The sequence below is a fragment of the Oncorhynchus kisutch genome, linkage group LG4, assembly GCF_002021735.2.
Source record: "Oncorhynchus kisutch isolate 150728-3 linkage group LG4, Okis_V2, whole genome shotgun sequence".
Lineage (NCBI taxonomy): Eukaryota > Metazoa > Chordata > Actinopteri > Salmoniformes > Salmonidae > Oncorhynchus > Oncorhynchus kisutch.
The window spans coordinates 50,255,213-50,274,365 of record NC_034177.2 but is presented as its reverse complement, the minus strand read 5'-3'; the positions used below and the strand labels follow the sequence as shown (position 1 = coordinate 50,274,365).

Here is a 19,153-nt window from a genome sequence, read left to right as displayed (position 1 = left end):
TCATAGTCGTTCTACAACATCCAATCCCCCTCCCTCGCTACCTTGTCCACCACCGCTGAAAGAAATCCTAGGAGAACCACTGCAAGCTATAGGGACTTTTGACTTCTATAGATCTAATATACAGTATTATAATATTATAGTGAGTATTGAATAAATCATCATAAATCTGGTGAATGTACACATGCCCAGAGTTCGCTGAAGCGACTATTGATGAAAATATTTACACAATAATGTCAGGGATCTGGATTGTGTAGTTTAGCTGGCTCTAGTCTCACGAGCCAGGCTCTCGTCTCACGAGCCAGGTTCTCAACACAGTAGAACGCTGGAGCTCGAGGCTAAGTCTAAGTATGTTCAGTTCCTGTGAACTCCAGTGGCAGAGAATTGAGACACAGAGAGCAGTGTGGAACTATCCTGACTGAGACGAGAGACGTTAGCCAGGGATGAAGCCTCAGCTCGCCTTGTCGTCTATTCTAACATCAACCAGATGTTGGTCGTTAGATATCACCCCTTCTGTCTCCGGAGGAACACGTTTCCTCGTTTCCTTTTTATTGTTCTGGACTGCCAAACCAAGACTAAGCTTAAGGCAGCAGGCAGTAGGAAGTGACCTGTTCTATCTTGTCAATGCTTTATTCAACTGCATTATTTATGCTAGCAGGAAGTGAAGATGATTGAATACAAATCCTTTACATGTCTGTTTGTTCTATCTTTGGGCAAGGCTTCAAGTTGAGCACTTGTCAGTTACCATGGCACAGTTCCTCTCTACTGTGTGTCACCATCCCACTGTTTACCACTCTACAGCCTAAAGCTGTCTGTCTGTCACAATATTTGAAGCGATTCAATTGGATGTCTGATTAGGACGTGAGGTCATACCTCTACTTGAGCTATGTCTCCGGAGGACACTTTATGGGCTTTCCATTTGGTTTCAATGGTTCTCGCGCCCCTTGCACACAGTGAATGAATTGTGTGTATCGTAACCTCACGTAGACATGCCCTATGATTCTGTCGGCTAGAACCTATGACTATTTCCTTGGTTTTCTGACAAGCTGTGTATGGGGCCTTATGTTGCTAACCTGGGAATGTTGTTGTCTACAGTGGCACAGCCGTACAGGAACACGATGACTCCCACTAGAGAAGCAGGGATCAGCATCTGGGTGTACAGCCCCAGCCAAGCAAAGTACAGCCCTATCTTCTCCCCAAAGTACTTCCTGCATGGGAAGAACAGAACAATCTCAGCTTTTGGATAGAATAGAGTAGAATAGAACACGTATAAAATGACTTCCTGCATGATGAACAACACGCTGCATTAGAAAGTAAGGTCCAACACTTTCTCCATTCTGATTTTTAGATTTAAACATATTGTGACGTTTCGATCTGAACAGACATTAACCAGACAGAGATTGAGGAAGAACAGAGCAATCTAAGCTTTCAAGATCCGGTTCAGAATTTGAAACTTTAACTCACCTGACTAGCCCGATAGGCTGGTATTTGTAAAATACACTGTAACTCGCCCACTCCTCATACAAGAGCTGAAACAAACAACGCAATGGATTACTTTGAAACCATCACATGCATTAGAGGGTCCACACTCAAAAGAGAGTTTAAAGGTTTTTTTTTCATTCAAGAGGCAAACAAGTGTAGAGGAAATGTTTTGGCTGTTAGTCCCCCGTCAGAGATATTGCTTTCAAACCAACATGCAATTCACTTCAAACCTTTCAGCATTGGACCCATCTTCCCTATGACTCTCACTGACAAGTATATCCGTCTCACCTCTAAGCATGATCGCTGGAGAGAGTGTGTGAGAACTGTGAATGGGTCTTTTGACTTCAGAGGGCTAACATGAGCTGCAGTTAGAGACCCGCGGGCCAACGGGTGAGAGATGGTGCGAGAGCGTGAAAGGCGTTTGAAGCCAGCTCCTTTTTCTTCCTTCAACTGACAACAAATGACAGGGGGAACGAATAGAGAGACAGTGCTACCGTGGTAAAGTACAGACGAGTGAGGTTGTTAAGGGGGAGGTGGGAGTTGGGAGGGCTCAAGGAGTAGGCGAGGCAGAGAGGGGGAGGGGTGAGGTGGTGAGGAACAGGGTGGAGAGACTGGGAGTAGGGAACATTGTGACTGGTGGAGTTGTAACACAGTCTACAGTATTGGGGGGTTGGGTGTGTTCCTTCCATCAACCACAGTTACTGTATGTTACAGTCCTCCCTCTCCTCTCCATGACACCACTGTGTCTCTGATCAACACCCTTCATGCTGGTGTTTCGCTGAGTGACTGCTTTTGTCAAGTGCTAGAGTAGAACTGTGAAGCTGAACATCCTAGCATAACAATGTCCTTATCTACTCCTGAAAGACTGATTTATTTTTGACTCCGTCACGTGTCATTCATCTTCGTCTAATTCATAATCTCGTCTAGCCTCTTATGTATTCTTGATCATTTTAACCCCCCAAAAGACAATGGTTCTCTTGAAGTAAATCTGAGAGGCTGTCTTTAGAGTAAAGAAGACATGCTGTCCCCCGAAGACCTCCTCTGTTTCTCTCTTTCTCAGCCCCCCCCTCACCAAAAAAGTGTTAAACAAATCAAAATAGATTTTATATTTGAGATTCTTCAAATAGCCACCCTTTGCTTTGATGACAGCTTTGCACACTCTTGGCATTCTTTCAAACAGCTTCAACTGGAATGCTTTTCCAACAGTCTTGAAGGAGTTCCCACATATGCTGAGCACTTGTTGGCTGCTTTTCCTTCACTCTGCAGTCCGACTCATCCCAAACCATCTCAATTTGGTCGACGTCGGGGGATTGTGGAGGCCATGTCATCTGATGCAGCACTCCATCACTCTTCTTCTTGGTAAATATCCCTTAAACAGCCTGGAGGTGTGTTGGGTCATTGTCCTTTTGAAAAACAAATGATAGTCCCACTAAGCCCAAACCAGATGGTATGGCGTATCGCTGCAGAATGCTGTGGTAGCCATGCTGGTTAAGTGTGTCTTGAATTCTAAATAAATCACACACAGTGTCACCAGCAAAGCGCCCCCACATGCTTTACGTTGGGAAATACACATGCGGAGATCATCCGTTCACCCACACCGCATCTCACAAAGACACGAGTGCTGGAACCAAAATCTCTAACTTGGACTCCAGACCAAAGGACAAATTTCCACCGGTTTAATGTACATTGCTCATGTTTCTTGGCCCAAGCAAGTCTCTTCTCCTTATTGGTGCCCTTTAGTAGTGGTTTATTTGCAGCAATTCAACCATGAAGGTCTGATTCACACAGTCTCCTCTGAACAGTTGATGTTGAAATGTGTCTGTTACTTGAACTCTGTGAGGCATTTATTTCAGCTGCAATTTCTGAGGCTGGTAACTCTAATGAACTTGTCCTCTGCAGCAGAGGTAACTCTGGGTCTTCCATTCCTGTGGCGGTCCTCACGAGAGCCAGTTTCATCATTGCACTTTTACCAAATGATCTCCTGTATGGCCACCCCTACCTTGTCACAACACAACTGATTGGCTCAAACGCATTAAGAAGGAAATAAATAAACTTTTAACAAGGCACGCCTGTTAATTTAAATGCATTCCAGGTGACTGCCTCGTGAAGCTGGTTGTGAGAACGCCAAGAGTGTGCAAAGCTGTCATCAAGGAGTAAGGTGGCTAATTGAAGAATCTCAAATTGTATATTCCCTCATGGACGAGGCCCCCTGGTATCGGGTTGTGCCTGGGCGGGTCACAAAGTGGATCTCACAGCCATGCAGACATCAGTAAGTGATCTGTGTGCGTGCGACCCAGTTTTCAAGTCTCAGGACACACAAACATTCCTTCTAACACCTCAGTGTCACTATAGGTGAGGCAAGGTACTCTGAAACCAAGCCATCATATTTATACCAGAGTCATCAAAGAGGTGACGGTTAGCAGGAATCTGGACCCTGATGACACGGCTACGAAGAAAGGTCTCTCTCTCTCTCTCTCTCTCTCTCTCTCTCTCTCTCTCTCTCTCTCTCTCTCTCTCTCTCTCTCTCTCTCTCTCTCTCTCTCTCTCTCTCTCTCTCTCTCTCTCTCTCTCTCTCTCTCTCTCTCTCTCCTCTCTCTCTCTCTCTCTCTCTCTCTCTCTCTCTCTCTCTCTCTCTCTCTCTCTCTCTCTCTCTCTCTCTCTCTCTCTCTCTCTCTCTCTCTCTCTCTCTCTCTCTCTCTCTCTCTCTCTCTCTCTCTCTCTCTCTCTCTCTCTCTCTCTCTCTCTCTCTCTCTCTCTCTCTCTCTCTCTCAGGGCTTTGCTTTCCTCCCCTTGCTCCTCTCGTCTCTTCTGCCTCGGGTACATCATGCTGAGGTTGGCTGGCCATGCCAGTGCAGGCTCAGAGTGTTGGAACTGTCCCCTCCTGATGTCCTGCCACTGTCACAAGAGGGTGATGAGGCCGTTCTTTCTCTCTCACTTTCTCACCTCTACAGGCAGGGTCTCTCTGTCTCTCCACCCTCCACAGCAGGGTTTCCACCACAACCATCCTACTGAAATACTGCAGAGGCCATATCAACATAACACATGAGACTTTTCTCTCCACAAAGCCTAGTTAATCAACAGGCTACAGACAGGCAGCTTCTTCTCTTGTTTTGTCACCACTCAAAACTACCCTCCTCCTCCCCCCTCTTCCTCCTCTCCTTTCTGAGAGATACTTATCCTTTGTGAACTATATTATGCTTGCATTGATTTTATCAGCGTGATTATGCTAGCTATATGAGTGTAAACAGTTGGATAGTTTGACACATTTGTGGTTATCGTGGGGATGGGACAGATGGTGGTGGTGATAAGTGATGAAACATGAAAAGGCATCTGGCTGAGGATGTGGCAGCACACACACACATGCACGCACACACGCACACACTAGGAGCTATGTAGATTCCCTCTGTTGCCAAGCTGAGCTTATTGTAATCGTTCCCAGGGGGAGGAAGATAAGAGACTTTGAGACGTCTGCATTCAGAGAGAATTCCTCAATTACATGTCGTTATTCTCTTTTTCAATGATGGGGATGCCAAGGATCCTCCTTTTAGCACTCAACAGATGGCCCATACAGCACCACACCACCATTAACACACACAGCAGCCTAGCTAAACAGCTATGAAGATGCTGGATATTTCCTACTTTTCATGTTGTTTTAACTCATTTATAGGCAGAATTATGCCTTTTTGCTTTCTTATGTTTTAGGGCATCATAAATGCCCTTTACCAGATTGGTAAAGACAAAGCACTCTTCTTGACTAGCCAATTTTCAAACCTCAAAGCACGGTCCAGACCTCAATTCCATACGACATCTGAGGTGTAAACTCAAGGACGTAGCCCATTAAAGAACAGAGGACCAAAAAATATGAAGGTGCTGAAGAACAGGAATGTCTGTTGGAAAGCCAAACAAACCTTTGAGTCTGCTCTAAACTAAAACTGGGTTCAAATACTATTTTAAAAGAAAAACGTTTATATATTTTATCTGTGCTGGACTCTGTTCCAAATCCACCATACATATTTATATTCCAGTCAATGTTGTTATACTAAGCTGAGCGTTTCATATTTCAGATGCAATTGGAGCCCATAGAGTTGCAAAGTTAGAGTCTGATGGCACTGGCACCTACTGTACATCGCTTATAACGCTCCTATTGGCGGCCATCTTAGGTTGTACCGGTACGTCAGCTCAATTGCCAATTTCTCAGATTCTGAGTATCACAGAATCAACACTGAAACAGAAACATGTTCGTGGCAAGTTGCTATAGATGAAATTGGTCAAAGCAACTGTTAAAAACATTTTAAAAAACATACAAAAAGTTATATTTTTAAATATCAAATTTGACCATAAATGTATGAACATTTTCAAATACGTGCTTATTTTGGTGGGATTAAAACCAATAATTTATGTAACCAAAGAGTCTCTTTTACAATCATGACCAATTTGGGATAATTTTTTTAAATTAAAGACCCTGTTGGCACTTAACCTAAAAGCGCCAACATGTTTTTTTCTTTTCACAAACACACACAGCTGTACTCCAATCGATTGTCGCAGCAGCAGAAACACAGCTGCAGTGTGTTATATTAACATCAGTGTCTCCTAAAAAAAAAATGTATTCGTTCAGTGTGGTCATGTTTATGTCACTCACCTTCCTATCATTGGGCTCCACGTTTTCACCATCCACATCTCCCTGCACGACAAATGAAACAGAGTTACGTCTCTGTCTTGGGATTTGTCCAGATTAGGGTCACTGACATCTTGATGAAGATGAGCAAATCATTCAAAATACTGAGCTATATTGTTTGCTCCAACAAAAAAAAGGGGAAATTATATTATTTTATACTAATACAATTTCTCAGAGAAAGAGATTTGATTTAACAAGTAATAATTGTGTATCTCAAAAAGGTAGTGGTCAAAATTGACACCCCTAAAGATTCTTATACATAAAGTAGTCAAACGTGTAGTATTTGGTCCCATATTCCCAGTATGCAATGACTCTACAAACTTGTTGGACGCATTTGCAGTTCATCCGTTTTTGTTGTGTTTCAGATTAGAAAGTTAAAGGTCAAAGAAGGTCAAAGGTCAAAGATCACACCCCCAAGACATGCTAACCTCCCTTTTTATTGGTAATAGTGAGAGGTTAGCATTTCTTGGGGATCTTTGACCCTTTCTCACTCATCGTTATTCACGATTCATTCAGGATCATGGTAGCATCCACATTAATGTGAAGTGTTTAAAAACATATTCTATTCTTATTTATAATAAAAGTGACTCCAAAATGACACAATACATTATTAACCATTAATTTCTATTGGGCACAAAATAATCTGACTCAACGAAAAATAACTGCAAATGCATTCAACAAGTTTGTAGAGTCACAAGCTGTAGTCATTGCATGCTGGGAATATGGGACCAAATTCAACATTTTGACTACTTTATTTATAAGAATCTTTAGGGGTGTCAATAAGTTTGACCGTTAGCATTTTGAGATACATTTTTTTGTTTTACGTAATTAAACAAAATATATTTCTCTGAGAAATTGTATTAGTATAATTTTTTCGTACTATATTGCTCAGTATTTAAATAATTTATTTTATACAGTCATTTTTGCTCATCTTTATCAAGGGTGTCAATAATGTCGGACTCCACTGTACCTCAATTTACTGCAAGCCTAGGCCTGTAACGCATGACCTATTTGACTGGACTCAACAACACCTATTCAAATATTAAGAATCATATCCATAGACAGTCAAGTTGGAAGTTAAATGTATCGTATAGTCAGCACTCAAGAGTTGAATTGACTGCTGATGTCTCAAAAGTCATTAAAACAGCAACACATGTGATGTCCAGGTGGTTGGGAATAACATAATACTGCAAAAAGACACATTTCAGATCCAAATTGTACAATCTAGTTTTATTGTAAACACACATGCTGATTGCAATGAGTACTCACATCATGTAGCGGATAGGCAGCTGTGTAGACTCCACTACCTAGCAGGCTGGTGATCCCTACAGGCAGAAAAAAAAGAAGTTTCAAATCCAAATGAAATAGCAGGTCATTCTGTTGATCTTTAGTCACTGCTTTTGGCATATCCAAGTACATGAACAAATGCCCTTAAAAGGGGTTGCACCTCGGGTACTAGTGACAACTCAGAGGTACCATTTCAGTCTAAAGGACCCTTTGAGAATCAGCATTTTGTTCAGGCATATAGGTTCTAAAACACACACACACACACACACACACACACACACACACACACACACACACACACACACACACACACACACACACACACACACACACACACACACACACACACAAAAAGAACATTCTGCATACTTACTGCATTCTTGTGCATGATACATATGTACTACATAAGCACAGATATAACACTCCAACTAACCAGTGACGGGAGAACCCCTCCTAGACGACGGGTATATAAAACAAGGCAGACTGTTATGACTTACCCATACTATACTTAGCCTTTGTGCATTTTGTACGTTTCAATACTTCAAAAACCTGATAAGATAAGAAGTGAAGAATAAGTGAATACAGAACAGCACATTCCTATTACGTTTCCAATACACTGGGAACATCTAACCAACGGTCATAATGACTGCAGTCTAGAGTCTACTGTAATGGAGGATTTGGCCGACACAATGAAGAAACACTTACTATTGAAGCTCTTGTTTTACTGTCAAAGAAGGAGTCTCTGTCTGATAAATCAAACCTGTTACAGAAAACGCACAGAGACCGTTGTGTTAACTGGGGACATACAGGCAGTAGGTCTTTGAAGTCATATACCCACATTATAAAGAGAGACACTCTTTCCTACTGTTGTACCAGCACACAATAAAGACCTTCCCAGAAGTGCTTTACACACAGACGTGGAATGAAACCAATTATAGAGAGGATGTCAGTGGTTAGGCACCCCGGACAAAGCCTGGTCCCAGATCTCTTCCTACTGTCTTGCCAACTCCCATGGCTATTGTCATGCGACGTGGAGTTGGCAAGACCGCAGCAACAGATCTGGGACCAGGCTTGCCCATCCAGGGACTAGAGGGCCTAAAGGTCTTTAAAGGTCTTGCAGACCTGTAATAGATAACCCATGGGAGATTGTTTTGGTTAGCATAGGTACAGCTACACCAGATGAACAGAGAGCATGGATGAAATAGCATAGACTCCAGCATTAGGCCAGCAGCTCGAGATAGACTCCCACCCAATCTCTAGACAAAACAAATCAACAACAAACGCAGGCAGAAATAACCCTGTTTATAGCTTATGCCCTTAGACAAATACTGTTGTGTGTTGTTTGAGTAAGAGTAAAAGCTGACAAGACCTTTTTTTTTACATTAAACAAAACATCAACATCATGTTTATTTGACTTCTGCTTCTGGGCTAGATCATGTGTGAGCTGGTATGTCTGTCCTTCCTGGTAATGCTTTCCTGGAAGAGTTACAGAATAATGGGTTCAATTTCAGCTCCCAGTAGAGTAACACCATCTTTTCAGGAAATTGTTTACCATACCATATCTTTACGTTTATTGTCATTTGGCAGACACTCTTATCCAGAGCGATTTACAGAAGCAATTAGGGTGAAGTGCCTTGCTCAAGACCACATCAACAGATTTTTCCCCTAGTCAGCTCTGGGATTCAACCTAGCAACCATTCGGTTACTGACCCGACGCTCCTAACTGCTAGGCTACTATTTATAACTAGCCTTTTTGTTTTTTTGCTCTTCCTAAACTGTGTCACAGTTAATATTGATAGTCTCTCGTTGTTCAAGCCCTCAAACCTTCAGGCCTTTAGCTATTTTTCTGTTCGGCCTTCAGTGTGTGGCAATAGGTATGCCACATGTTATACCATATGCTGCTACAGTGGTCCATTTGAGGAAGTTGATGAAATGCTCATTAAACACAGATGGATAGGAGCGGCAATTGGGGCTTTAGAGAACAATCTTGCATATATAATCGTAATACCTATATACTCACGTATACAAGCCTTTAGCTGTTTCTCTTGCCTGTCCTCCGATGTGTGCCAACAGGCATATGCCACCACATGCCATATCATATGCCAATACACGTATACATTAAAAGTGCATTAAATGTCCTTGAAACCAAGATGGATTGGAGCAGGAATCAAAGTCCATATGTTACCGTACATGTACACAGTCTATACAGCCTTGTACATTGCATATCACCATAAGACATACAGTGTAAACTCACAAGTGTTGTTTTTCTCTGGAAAACGCGTAGGAGAGATGCTTAACGTGTTGTCCCCTGTTCTCTTCCACGTTGGGGTGAAGTGGTTCAGTGGCTTTGTTTACTAATGTGTTGATCTTCGCCCCAACACCACTGCACTGCTTCACTTCATATACCTAGAAGAAAACCACCAGGAGTTTAACCAGGGCACTATAGAACGGATCATCGGTGATAACAATGACTAGCAGGAAGTCTGTGTCTGAAAAGGTTACTAGTTGTCAAAGACTTGCTTCCTCAGTCCTCGTTTCCTCTGATTCCTCATCTCCCTCTCAAATCTCATTGGAGGAGGAGGTCCAAAGGAGAAAAACAAGGATGGAGGAAGCAAGGACGTGACAGCTGGTAACCTCTACATGTCATTCAACAGTTGACATACTTTTTTCGTGGGCATCTTGAGCTTCATAAACTCTGCCTCTCGACAGAGCACATGCCATGGAGCGTGGATCTTCACAAAACCCACACCTGGAGTTTTAGTCTGAAATAAACAGAGCAGATTCATTTCATAAAATCAACATTTATTTTTGAAGTTTAAGGTTTGTTAAGAGCAAATACATCTGAGTGTCCAACACTTTGCCCATATGGCCCTTTCTATGCTAGACCAACAAACAGTACATGACATGGAGACATGGATAAACATCAGAGAGAAATAAGGTGACCGAATTAAATAATTAAATAAATGCATGCATTTATCTTGTGCCATTAAGGAAAGCAATACATTCATCTAGATAACAGTTGGGTAAACAATAAACGGGACTCTCCAAACAAATCCCTCCTCCTCTACAGTAACTTCAATCAAAACAACGTCTGGGAACGGAAGGCTACTTATGCGAGACACAGAGGGAAAGACACCATGGGAAATCACGAGAGAAATATGCTACCATTCTTTAGAAACACATCATCATTATCATTACAAACAAGTCTCTCAACATAAGCATTTCAATTTGATTTAATTTATTTCACCATTATACATTTACAATGACAACCTGTCAGGGGGCGATCGCAGCACGTCAAGCACACAACGACAAAATAAAAGTGAAAAGTAGTACCAACACAAATATTATTTCGCAGTGTGTCTGTTCATGAACATCCTCACAGGAGGGATTCACTGTGAAGACTTCGATGCTGCTGTCACTCAGTTACCCAGTTATGACCCACAGGATATCATGGTTAGTTAGTTGTTTATTTACATGGAATCAGTGGTTACTGAGCTGATCGTTCATGGTACAGCACAGAATATCTGATTCAATGTGCAACTCCTCCTGTGACAAGGCAACCATCACCAGCAGCAGGGAATGGCCTTTAACTTTGATCTCAAATTCTAAACAACCAACTCTAACAGGCTTTCTCAGTTTATATAGTCTCTAATAGAGCTGCGACAAGCATCGTTAGCAACAAGGGACGCATAATCATAAAACAAAACACAGTCTCTTACTTGGATCTCGAACTCTGGAACCACTGACTGTCTTAACAGCTTTGTCACTTCTTAAGATGTCTTTCCCTTCCATTTCAGAGCCAGCATTTTGTTATTGGTTGTGATACAGATCATCGGACTTTGTGTAACGTCTTGTCAAAGTACCTTGGACTTGACGTGCCTCTGTGCTGTGTTCTGCACGTCAAAACACAGATGTCACACTACCCAAAACATGAGGAATTGACATTTCCTACAACTCAAGACATGGTGGAGTCGTTGCTATCAAAAGGCTGTATGTCTGTGAGTAATCGGACCGAGAAGGATTTTGGAATGCAACAACTAGCCTGTGAGACTGCATTATGTCTCCTGTTCCCACCATCACATAGCAAAACATACAGACCCCTCCTGGACAAAATTAGAGCTTTTGATAGAGCCAGTCTTGGATCAAAATGTAGTTGTGTATAGATAGGATCTTAATTTGATCAATTTTGTTGCCGAGACTTACCCTGCGAACCTAAAAGGGTTCTTTGGCTGTCCTCATAGGAGAACCCTTTGAAGAACCCTTTTTGGTTCCAGGTAAAACCTTTTTGGGTCCCATGTGGAACCCTTTCTACAGAGGTTTATACATGGAACCCAAAAGGTTTCAACCTGGAAACAAAAATGGTTCTCCATGGAACCAAAAAGAGTTCTCCTATGGGGACAACAGAAGAAACCTGTTGGAACTCTTTCTTTCTAAAAGTGTAGCATACGGTTATATTAGCAGTATTACACTTTTCATTCAACCTTATTATGACCTGCTAATAGCCTAAGCACCAATCAAGCAACATCATGGATTAAAATCCTGTTGCTGCAGGATTATTTTGCTGTTACAATACAGACCAAATGAAGATCCTACAACTGACCATATTAAAGGTTTGTGGAGGAGCAATCGTGTGTGTGTACAGTACCCCTTAACAAGTGATGTGCCAGCTGAGAACAAGTTCTAATTTACAACTGTGACCTGGCCAAGATAAAGCAAAGCAGTGCAACAAAAACACCACAGAGAGACACATGGGATAAACAAACATACAGTCAATAACACAATAGAAAAATCTATGTACAGTGTGTGCAAATGTAGTAAAATGTAGTAAGATTAGGGAGGTAAGGCAATAAATAGGTCACAGTGGCGAAATAACATTGTAGGATTTCTAATGAATTTTTTTGCAAATTATGGTGGAAAATAAGTATTTGGTCAATAACAAAAGTTTATCTCAATACTTTGTTATATACCCTTTGTGGGCAATGACAGCAGAGGTCAAACGTTTTCTGTAAGTCTTCACAAGGCTTTCACACACAGTTGCTGGTATTTTGGCCCATTCCTCCATGCAGATCTCCTCTAGAGCAGTGATGTTTTGGGGCTGTTGCTGGGCAACACAGACTTTCAACTCCCTCCAAAGATTTTCTATGGGGTTGAGATCTGGAGACTGGCTAGGCCACTCCAGGACCTTGAAATGCTTCTTACGAAGCCACTCCTTCGTTGCCCGGGCAGTGTGTTTGGGATCATTGTCATGCTGAAAGACCCAGCCACGTTTCATCTTCAATGCCCTTGCTGATGGAAGGAGGTTTTCACTCAAAATCTCACGTTACATGGCCCCATTCATTCTTTCCTTTACATGGATCAGTCGTCCTGGTCCCTTTGCAGAAAAACAGCCCCAAAGCATGATGTTTCCACCCCCATGCTTCACAGTATGGTGTTCTTTGGATGCAACTCAGCATTCTTTGTCCTCCAAACACGACGAGTTGAGTTTTTACCAAAAAGTTATATTTTGGTTTCATCTGACCATATGACATTCTCCCAATCTTCTTCTGGATCATCCAAATGCTCTCTAGCAAACTTCAGACGGGCCTGGACATGTACTGGCTTAAGCAGGGGGACACGTCTGGCACTGCAGGATTTGAGTCCCTGGCGGCGTAGTGTGTTACTGATAGTAGGCTTTGTTACTTTGATCCCAGCTCTCTGCAGGTCATTCACTAGGTCCCCCCGTGTGGTTCTGGGATTTTTGCTCACCGTTCTTGTGATCATTTTGACCCCACAGGGTGAGATCTTGCGTGGAGCCCCAGATCGAGGGAGATTATCAGTGGTCTTGGATATCTTCCATTTCCTAATAATTGCTCCCACAGTTGATTTCTTCAAACCAAGCTGTTTACCTATTGCAGATTCCGTCTTCCCAGCCTGGTGTAGGTCTACAATTTTATTTCTGGTGTCCTTTGACAGCTCTTTGGTCTTGGCCATAGTGGAGTTTGGAGTGTGACTGTTTGAGGTTGTGGACAGGTGTCTTTTATACTGATAACAAGTTCAAACAGGTGCCATTAATACAGGTATCGAGTGGAGGACAGAGGAGCCTCTTGAAGAAGAAGTTACAGGTCTGTGAGAGCCAGAAATCTTACTTGTTTGTAGGTGACCAAATCCTTATTTTCCACCATAATTTGCAAATAAATTCATAAAAAATCCTACATTGTGATTTTCTGGATATTATATATTTTTTTCTCATTTTGTCTGTCATAGTTGAAGTGCACCTATGATGAAAATTACAGGCCTCTCTCATCTTTTTAAGTGGGAGAACTTGCACAATTGGTGGCTGACTAAATACTTTTTTGCCCCACTGTAGATGTGCAGATGATGATGTGCAAGTAGAAATACTGGGGTGCAAAAGAGCAACAACAAAAAAATAACAATATTGGGTTGAGGTAGTTGGGTGTGCTATTTACAGATGGGCTGTGTACAGGTACAGTGATTGGTAAGCTGCTCTGACAGCTGATGCTTAAAGTTAGAGAGGGAGATATAAGTCTCCAACTTCAGTGATTTTTACAATTCGTTCGTTGTTGGCAGCAGAGAACTGGAAGGAACGGCGGCCAAAGTAAGTGTTGGCTTTGGGGATAACCAGTGAAATATACCTGCTGGAGCTCGTGCTATGGGTGGGTGATGCTATGGGGCTTTACCTTGCAAAGACTTATAGATGACCTGGAGCCAGTGGGTTTGGCGACGAATATTTAGCGAGGGCAAGCCAACGAGAGCATACAGGTCGCAGTGGTGGGTAGTATATGGTGCTTTGGTGACATAACAGATGGCACTGTGATAGCAAATTGGATGCAGTCTGAGAAGAGTGTTGGAGGCAATTTTGTAAATGACATTGATGAAGTCAAGGATCGGTAGGATAGTTTTACGAGGGTATGTTTGGCAGCATGAGTGAAGGATGCTTTGTTGCGAAATAGGATGCCGATTCTAGATTTAATTTTGGATTGGAGATGCTTAATGGGAGTCTGGAAGGAGAGTTTACAGTCTAACCAGACACCTAGTTTTTTGCATTTGTCCACATATTCTAAGTCAGAACCGTCCAGAGTAGTGATGCTAGTCGGGTGGGCGTGTCATTTGAAGAGCATGCAGGCAGCAATCGGGGAAAGAGCATGCATTTAGTTTTACTAGCAGTTGGAGACCACAGAAGGAGTGTTGTATGGCAATGAAGCTCGTTTGGAGGTTAGTTAACACAGTGTCCAAAGAAGGGCCATATGTATACAGAATGGTGTCATCCGTGTAGAGGTGGATCAGGGAATCTCCAGCAGCAAGAGCGACATCATTGACATATACAGAGAAAAGTCGGCCCGAGAATTGAACCCTGTGGCACCCCCATAGAGACTGCCAGAGGTCTGGACAACAGGCCCTCCGATTTGACACACTGAACTCTATCTGAGAAGTAGTTGGTGAACCAGGCGAGGCAGTCATTTGAGAAGTCAAAGCTATTGAGTCTGCCGATAAGAATGTGGTGATTGACAGAGTCGAAAGCCTTGGCCAGGTCGATGAAGACGGCTCCACAGTACTGTCTTTTATCGATGGCGGCTATGATATCGTTTAGGACCTTGAGCGTGGCTGAGGTGCATCCATGACCAGCTCGGAAACCAGATTGCATAGTGGAGAAGGTACGGTGGGATTCAAAATGGTTGGTGATCTGTTTGTTAACTTGACTTTCGAAGATATTTGTTATATTTGTAGGTTACTGCTAAAACAACACACAGCATTCCTCATGTCCAGGTAGTGATTCCATAAAGTGAGTTTAAAATAATAATCTTATAGCAACAGGGACAGGCACGGCAGGATGGATATAGGTCTACAACAGTTTGGGTCTAGAGTGTCTCTCCCTTTGAAGAGGGGGATGACCGCGGCAGCTTTCCAATCTTTGGGGATCTCAGATGATATGAAAGAGAGGCTAAACAGGCTAGTAATAGGGGTTGCAACAGTTTTGGCGGATCATTTTAGAAAGAGAGGGTCCAGATTGTCTAGCCCAGCTGATTTGCAGGGATCCATATTTTTTTTCAGAACATCAGCTATCTGGATTTGGGTGAAGGAGAAGCTGGGGGGGCTTGGGAATGTTGCTACGGAGGGTGTAGAGCTGTTGGCCAGAACACTCCTTCTGTGGCCTCCAACTGCTCTTAAATGCTAGTAAAACTAATTATCATAGATTTATCGGTGGCGACAGTGTTTCCTAGCCTCAGTGGAGTGGGCAGCTGGGATGAGGTGCTCTTATTCTCCATGGACTTTACAGTGTCCCAAAGCTTTCTGGAATTAGTGCTACAGGATGCAAGGATGCATTTCTGTTTGAAAAAGCTAGCCTTAGCTTTCCTAACTGACTGTGTATATTGGTTCCTGACTTCCCTGAAAAGTTGCATACTGTTCGATGCTAATTCAGTACGCCACAGTATGTTCTAATACTGGTCAAGGGCAGCCAAGTCTGGAGTGAACCAAGGGCTATATCTGTTCTTAGTTCTACATTTTGAATGGGGCATGCTTATTTAAGATGGTGAGGAAGGCTCTTTTAAAGAACAACCAGGCATCATCTACTGATGGGATGAGGTCAATATCCTTCCAGGATACCCTTGCCAGCTCGATTAGAAAGGCCTGCTCGCTGAGGTGTTTTAGGGAGCGTTTGACAGTGATGAGGGGTGGTCATTTGACCGCGGACCCATTACGGACACAGGCAATGAGGCAGTGATCGCTGAGATCCTGGTTGAAGACAGCAGAGGTGTATTTAGAGGGCAAGTTGGTCAGGATGATATCTATGAGGGTACCCATGTTTACGGATTTAGTGTTGTACCTGGTAGGTTCCTTGATAATTTGAGATTGAGGGCATCTAGCTTAGATTGTAGGACGGCCGGAGTGTTAAGCATTTCCCAGTTTAGGTCACCTAACAGTATGAACTCTGAAGATAGATGGGGGGAAATCAATTCACATATGGTGTCCAGGGCACAGCTGGGGGCTGAGGGGGTCTATAACAAGTGGCAACAGTGAGAGACTTATTTTTGGAAGGATTTTCAAAAGTAGAAGCTTAAACTGTTTGGGCATAGACCTGGATAGTATGACAGAACTCTGCAGGCTATCTCTGCAGTAGATTGCAACTCCGCCCCCTTTGGCAGTTCTATCTTGTCAGAAAATGTTATATTTAGGGATGGACATTTCAGTATTATTGGTGGCCTTCCTAATCCAGGATTCAGACATGGAACAGAGAATAAAAGGAGCAGATTTCTGGGCATGGTAGAATATATTCAGGGCATAATGTACAGACATGGTAGGATGTGAGTACAGTGGAGGTAAACCTAGGCATTGAGTGACGATGAGAGAGGTTGTGTCTCTGGAGGCACCAGTTAAGGCAGGTGAGGTCTCCGCATGTGTGGGGGGTGGGACAAAAGAGCTATCTAAGGTATGTTGAGCGGGACTGGGGGCCCTACAGTGAAATAAAACAATAATAACTAACCGAAGCAGCAGTAGATAAGGCATATTGACATTAGGGAGAGGCATGTGTAGCCGAGTGATCATAGGGTCCTATGAACAGCAATAGGTGAGACAGGGAGCCGTATGATAGTCGCTACTACGCTAGGTGAGCGGGAGACACGGCGTTCAGAAATCTAGCGGGCCGGGGATAGCAGATGGGTCTTCGGCGACATCGCAATGAAAAATCCTGTTGAAATCACATTGGACGATTACATCGGCAGACCAGTCGTAATGGATCGGCGGGGCTCCATGTCGGCAATAAAGGGTCCAGGACAATTGGCAAAAGAGGTATTGTAGCCCAAGAATTAGCTGGTATGCCTCTTCGGCTAGCCGGGAGATGAGGACTTGCTTGAGACTAGCTCAAGGCTAACTGGTGCTTGCTTCTGGACAGAGGTGTTAGCCAGCAAATAGCCACTCGGTTGAAGCTAGCTAGCTGCGATGATCCTGTGTAATGGTCCAGAGCTTGCGGCAGGAATCCATTGATGTAGTAGAGAAAAGCAGTCCGATATGCTCTGGGTTGATATTGCGCTGTGCAGACTGGCAGGTATTGACCGAGCTAAAGCTGGCTGGTGTCCGAGCTAACGGAGAAGACCACTAGCAGTGGCTAACTGAGTATAAAAATAGCAGATCCTTACAACATTGGGTCAGGCAGGTTGCATGAAAGTATATTCAGTTCGACTATTTACAAGGGACAAGACAAACACGCGTCCGACTGCTACGCCATCTTGGAATTCATGTTTCATGAAACATGAAATAAATGTTTCAACAAGTAATGAGTTTAGGCCTGCGGATCTGAAAGACGTCCAATCAGGTATTATGTAGTCTTGCGCTGACAGATATTACCCTGCATTCTCGTTCAAGGAGTCTGAGAAATATTCTGGAGCGGTTGTGGTCAGACTTAGGTAATGGGTTTCCTAGCAGAAGTTTCCATCACTGTTTCAGTCTCAAACATTCACACTCCTCCACATCCCGTTACCACCTCCGCTTCCTCCCTTCCCACTGCAGTCCCATCCCAGTATTAGATCCACTAAGTGTCTTCTATATACAGATAAGTTTAAGTCAACAGCACTTTAATGATCTATAATACTTAGGGCGCCTGTTTTAATCAACTAACTCCACAATGGACGGCCGATGAGAGGAAACGATAAAAAACCTAAGCATTACTCCCTTCTCTCCACTCCACTAACATGATAAGAAAGAGATTATTCAGTATGTTTTCCCCCACAGAGAACACAAACAGTTGTAATAACAGCAGTATCTATGAGGGAATAAGCTTCAGTACTAGAATGGTGGCTTTAATGCAATTTGGGGACAAAGTGGAAATTATAACCGGATGGTTTATAGATGAATCACAATTCATCTTGGCACCCAGAACCAATTCTCGCATGTACACTGCCTGTCACAAAGTCCCAAAGAACACTTGGCATACGACATACGTCTCTTTTTCTCACACACTTACTTTAATGATATCAATAGGACATCAAGCTTGTGAGAAATGTGCACATTGGAAGTGTGAGAGTGTGTGAGAGTGTGCGAGAGTGTGCGAGATTCTGCAGGAGTGTATGTACAGTCAAGGTATTCTGTGTTATCTTCTAGCTGGCATTGCCACATTGCTTGTCTGGAGTGTGTGTATGTGTGTGTGCTTGTCTGGAGTGTGTGTGTGTTTGTGTCTGTCTGCATGGGCGTGCCTGGGCATGGTGTGATCCTTCCACTGGGCCATCCCTATCCTGCCCTGCCCTGTCCTGCCCTGTCCTGCCCTGTCCTGCCCTGCCCTGCCCTGCCCTGTCCTGTCCTGTCCTGCCCTGTCTGGGTAAAGAGATCCACCATGGCAGCTGTCATCTTGCCATCATCAGCACTCTGACCAACTTGATAGTCTCAGATTACTGAGACTTCACCCTCATGTCCTTCTTACTCTCTATTACAGATTACAGTTGGTAAACACCACAAGCATACTGAAGGCTATCACTAGAAGTGCACAGGGTTTTCCCTTTTTCATTCACTCTCACTCTCTAGTCCAAAACGTTGATTTGATGAATCTCTTGATCCTGATCAGTGATTTTGATTTCAAAATGCATTGGCTTTGAATGAAGAAAAATAAGATTACATTGAAATTACTGATGTAATGTTGAAAGGATTTTGAAGTCCATAATGGCATTTTCAAATACAGCCAAACATTGTCAGGTGTGAGAAACAGAACCCTCTTCAGAAAACAGA

The 19,153-nt window shown here is 43.1% G+C and overlaps 1 protein-coding gene across 8 annotated transcripts in view; it reads right to left on the bottom strand.

The window, feature by feature from the left end:
* Positions 1-19,153, bottom strand: part of LOC109889642 (anoctamin-1) — a 67,591-nt gene that overhangs the window by 29,233 nt on the left and 19,205 nt on the right. For all 8 annotated transcript variants that reach the window (XM_020481217.2, XM_031823148.1, XM_031823149.1 and 5 more), the window contains 8 exons: positions 10,105-10,203; positions 9,696-9,847; positions 8,147-8,201; positions 7,939-7,990; positions 7,424-7,479; positions 6,119-6,160; positions 1,462-1,526; positions 1,071-1,205 (listed from right to left, as the gene is read on the bottom strand). In XM_020481217.2, the coding sequence (XP_020336806.1) occupies positions 1,071-1,205; positions 1,462-1,526; positions 6,119-6,160; positions 7,424-7,479; positions 7,939-7,990; positions 8,147-8,201; positions 9,696-9,847; positions 10,105-10,203 (656 nt within the window). The remainder of the gene's footprint in view (positions 1-1,070; positions 1,206-1,461; positions 1,527-6,118; positions 6,161-7,423; positions 7,480-7,938; positions 7,991-8,146; positions 8,202-9,695; positions 9,848-10,104; positions 10,204-19,153) is intronic.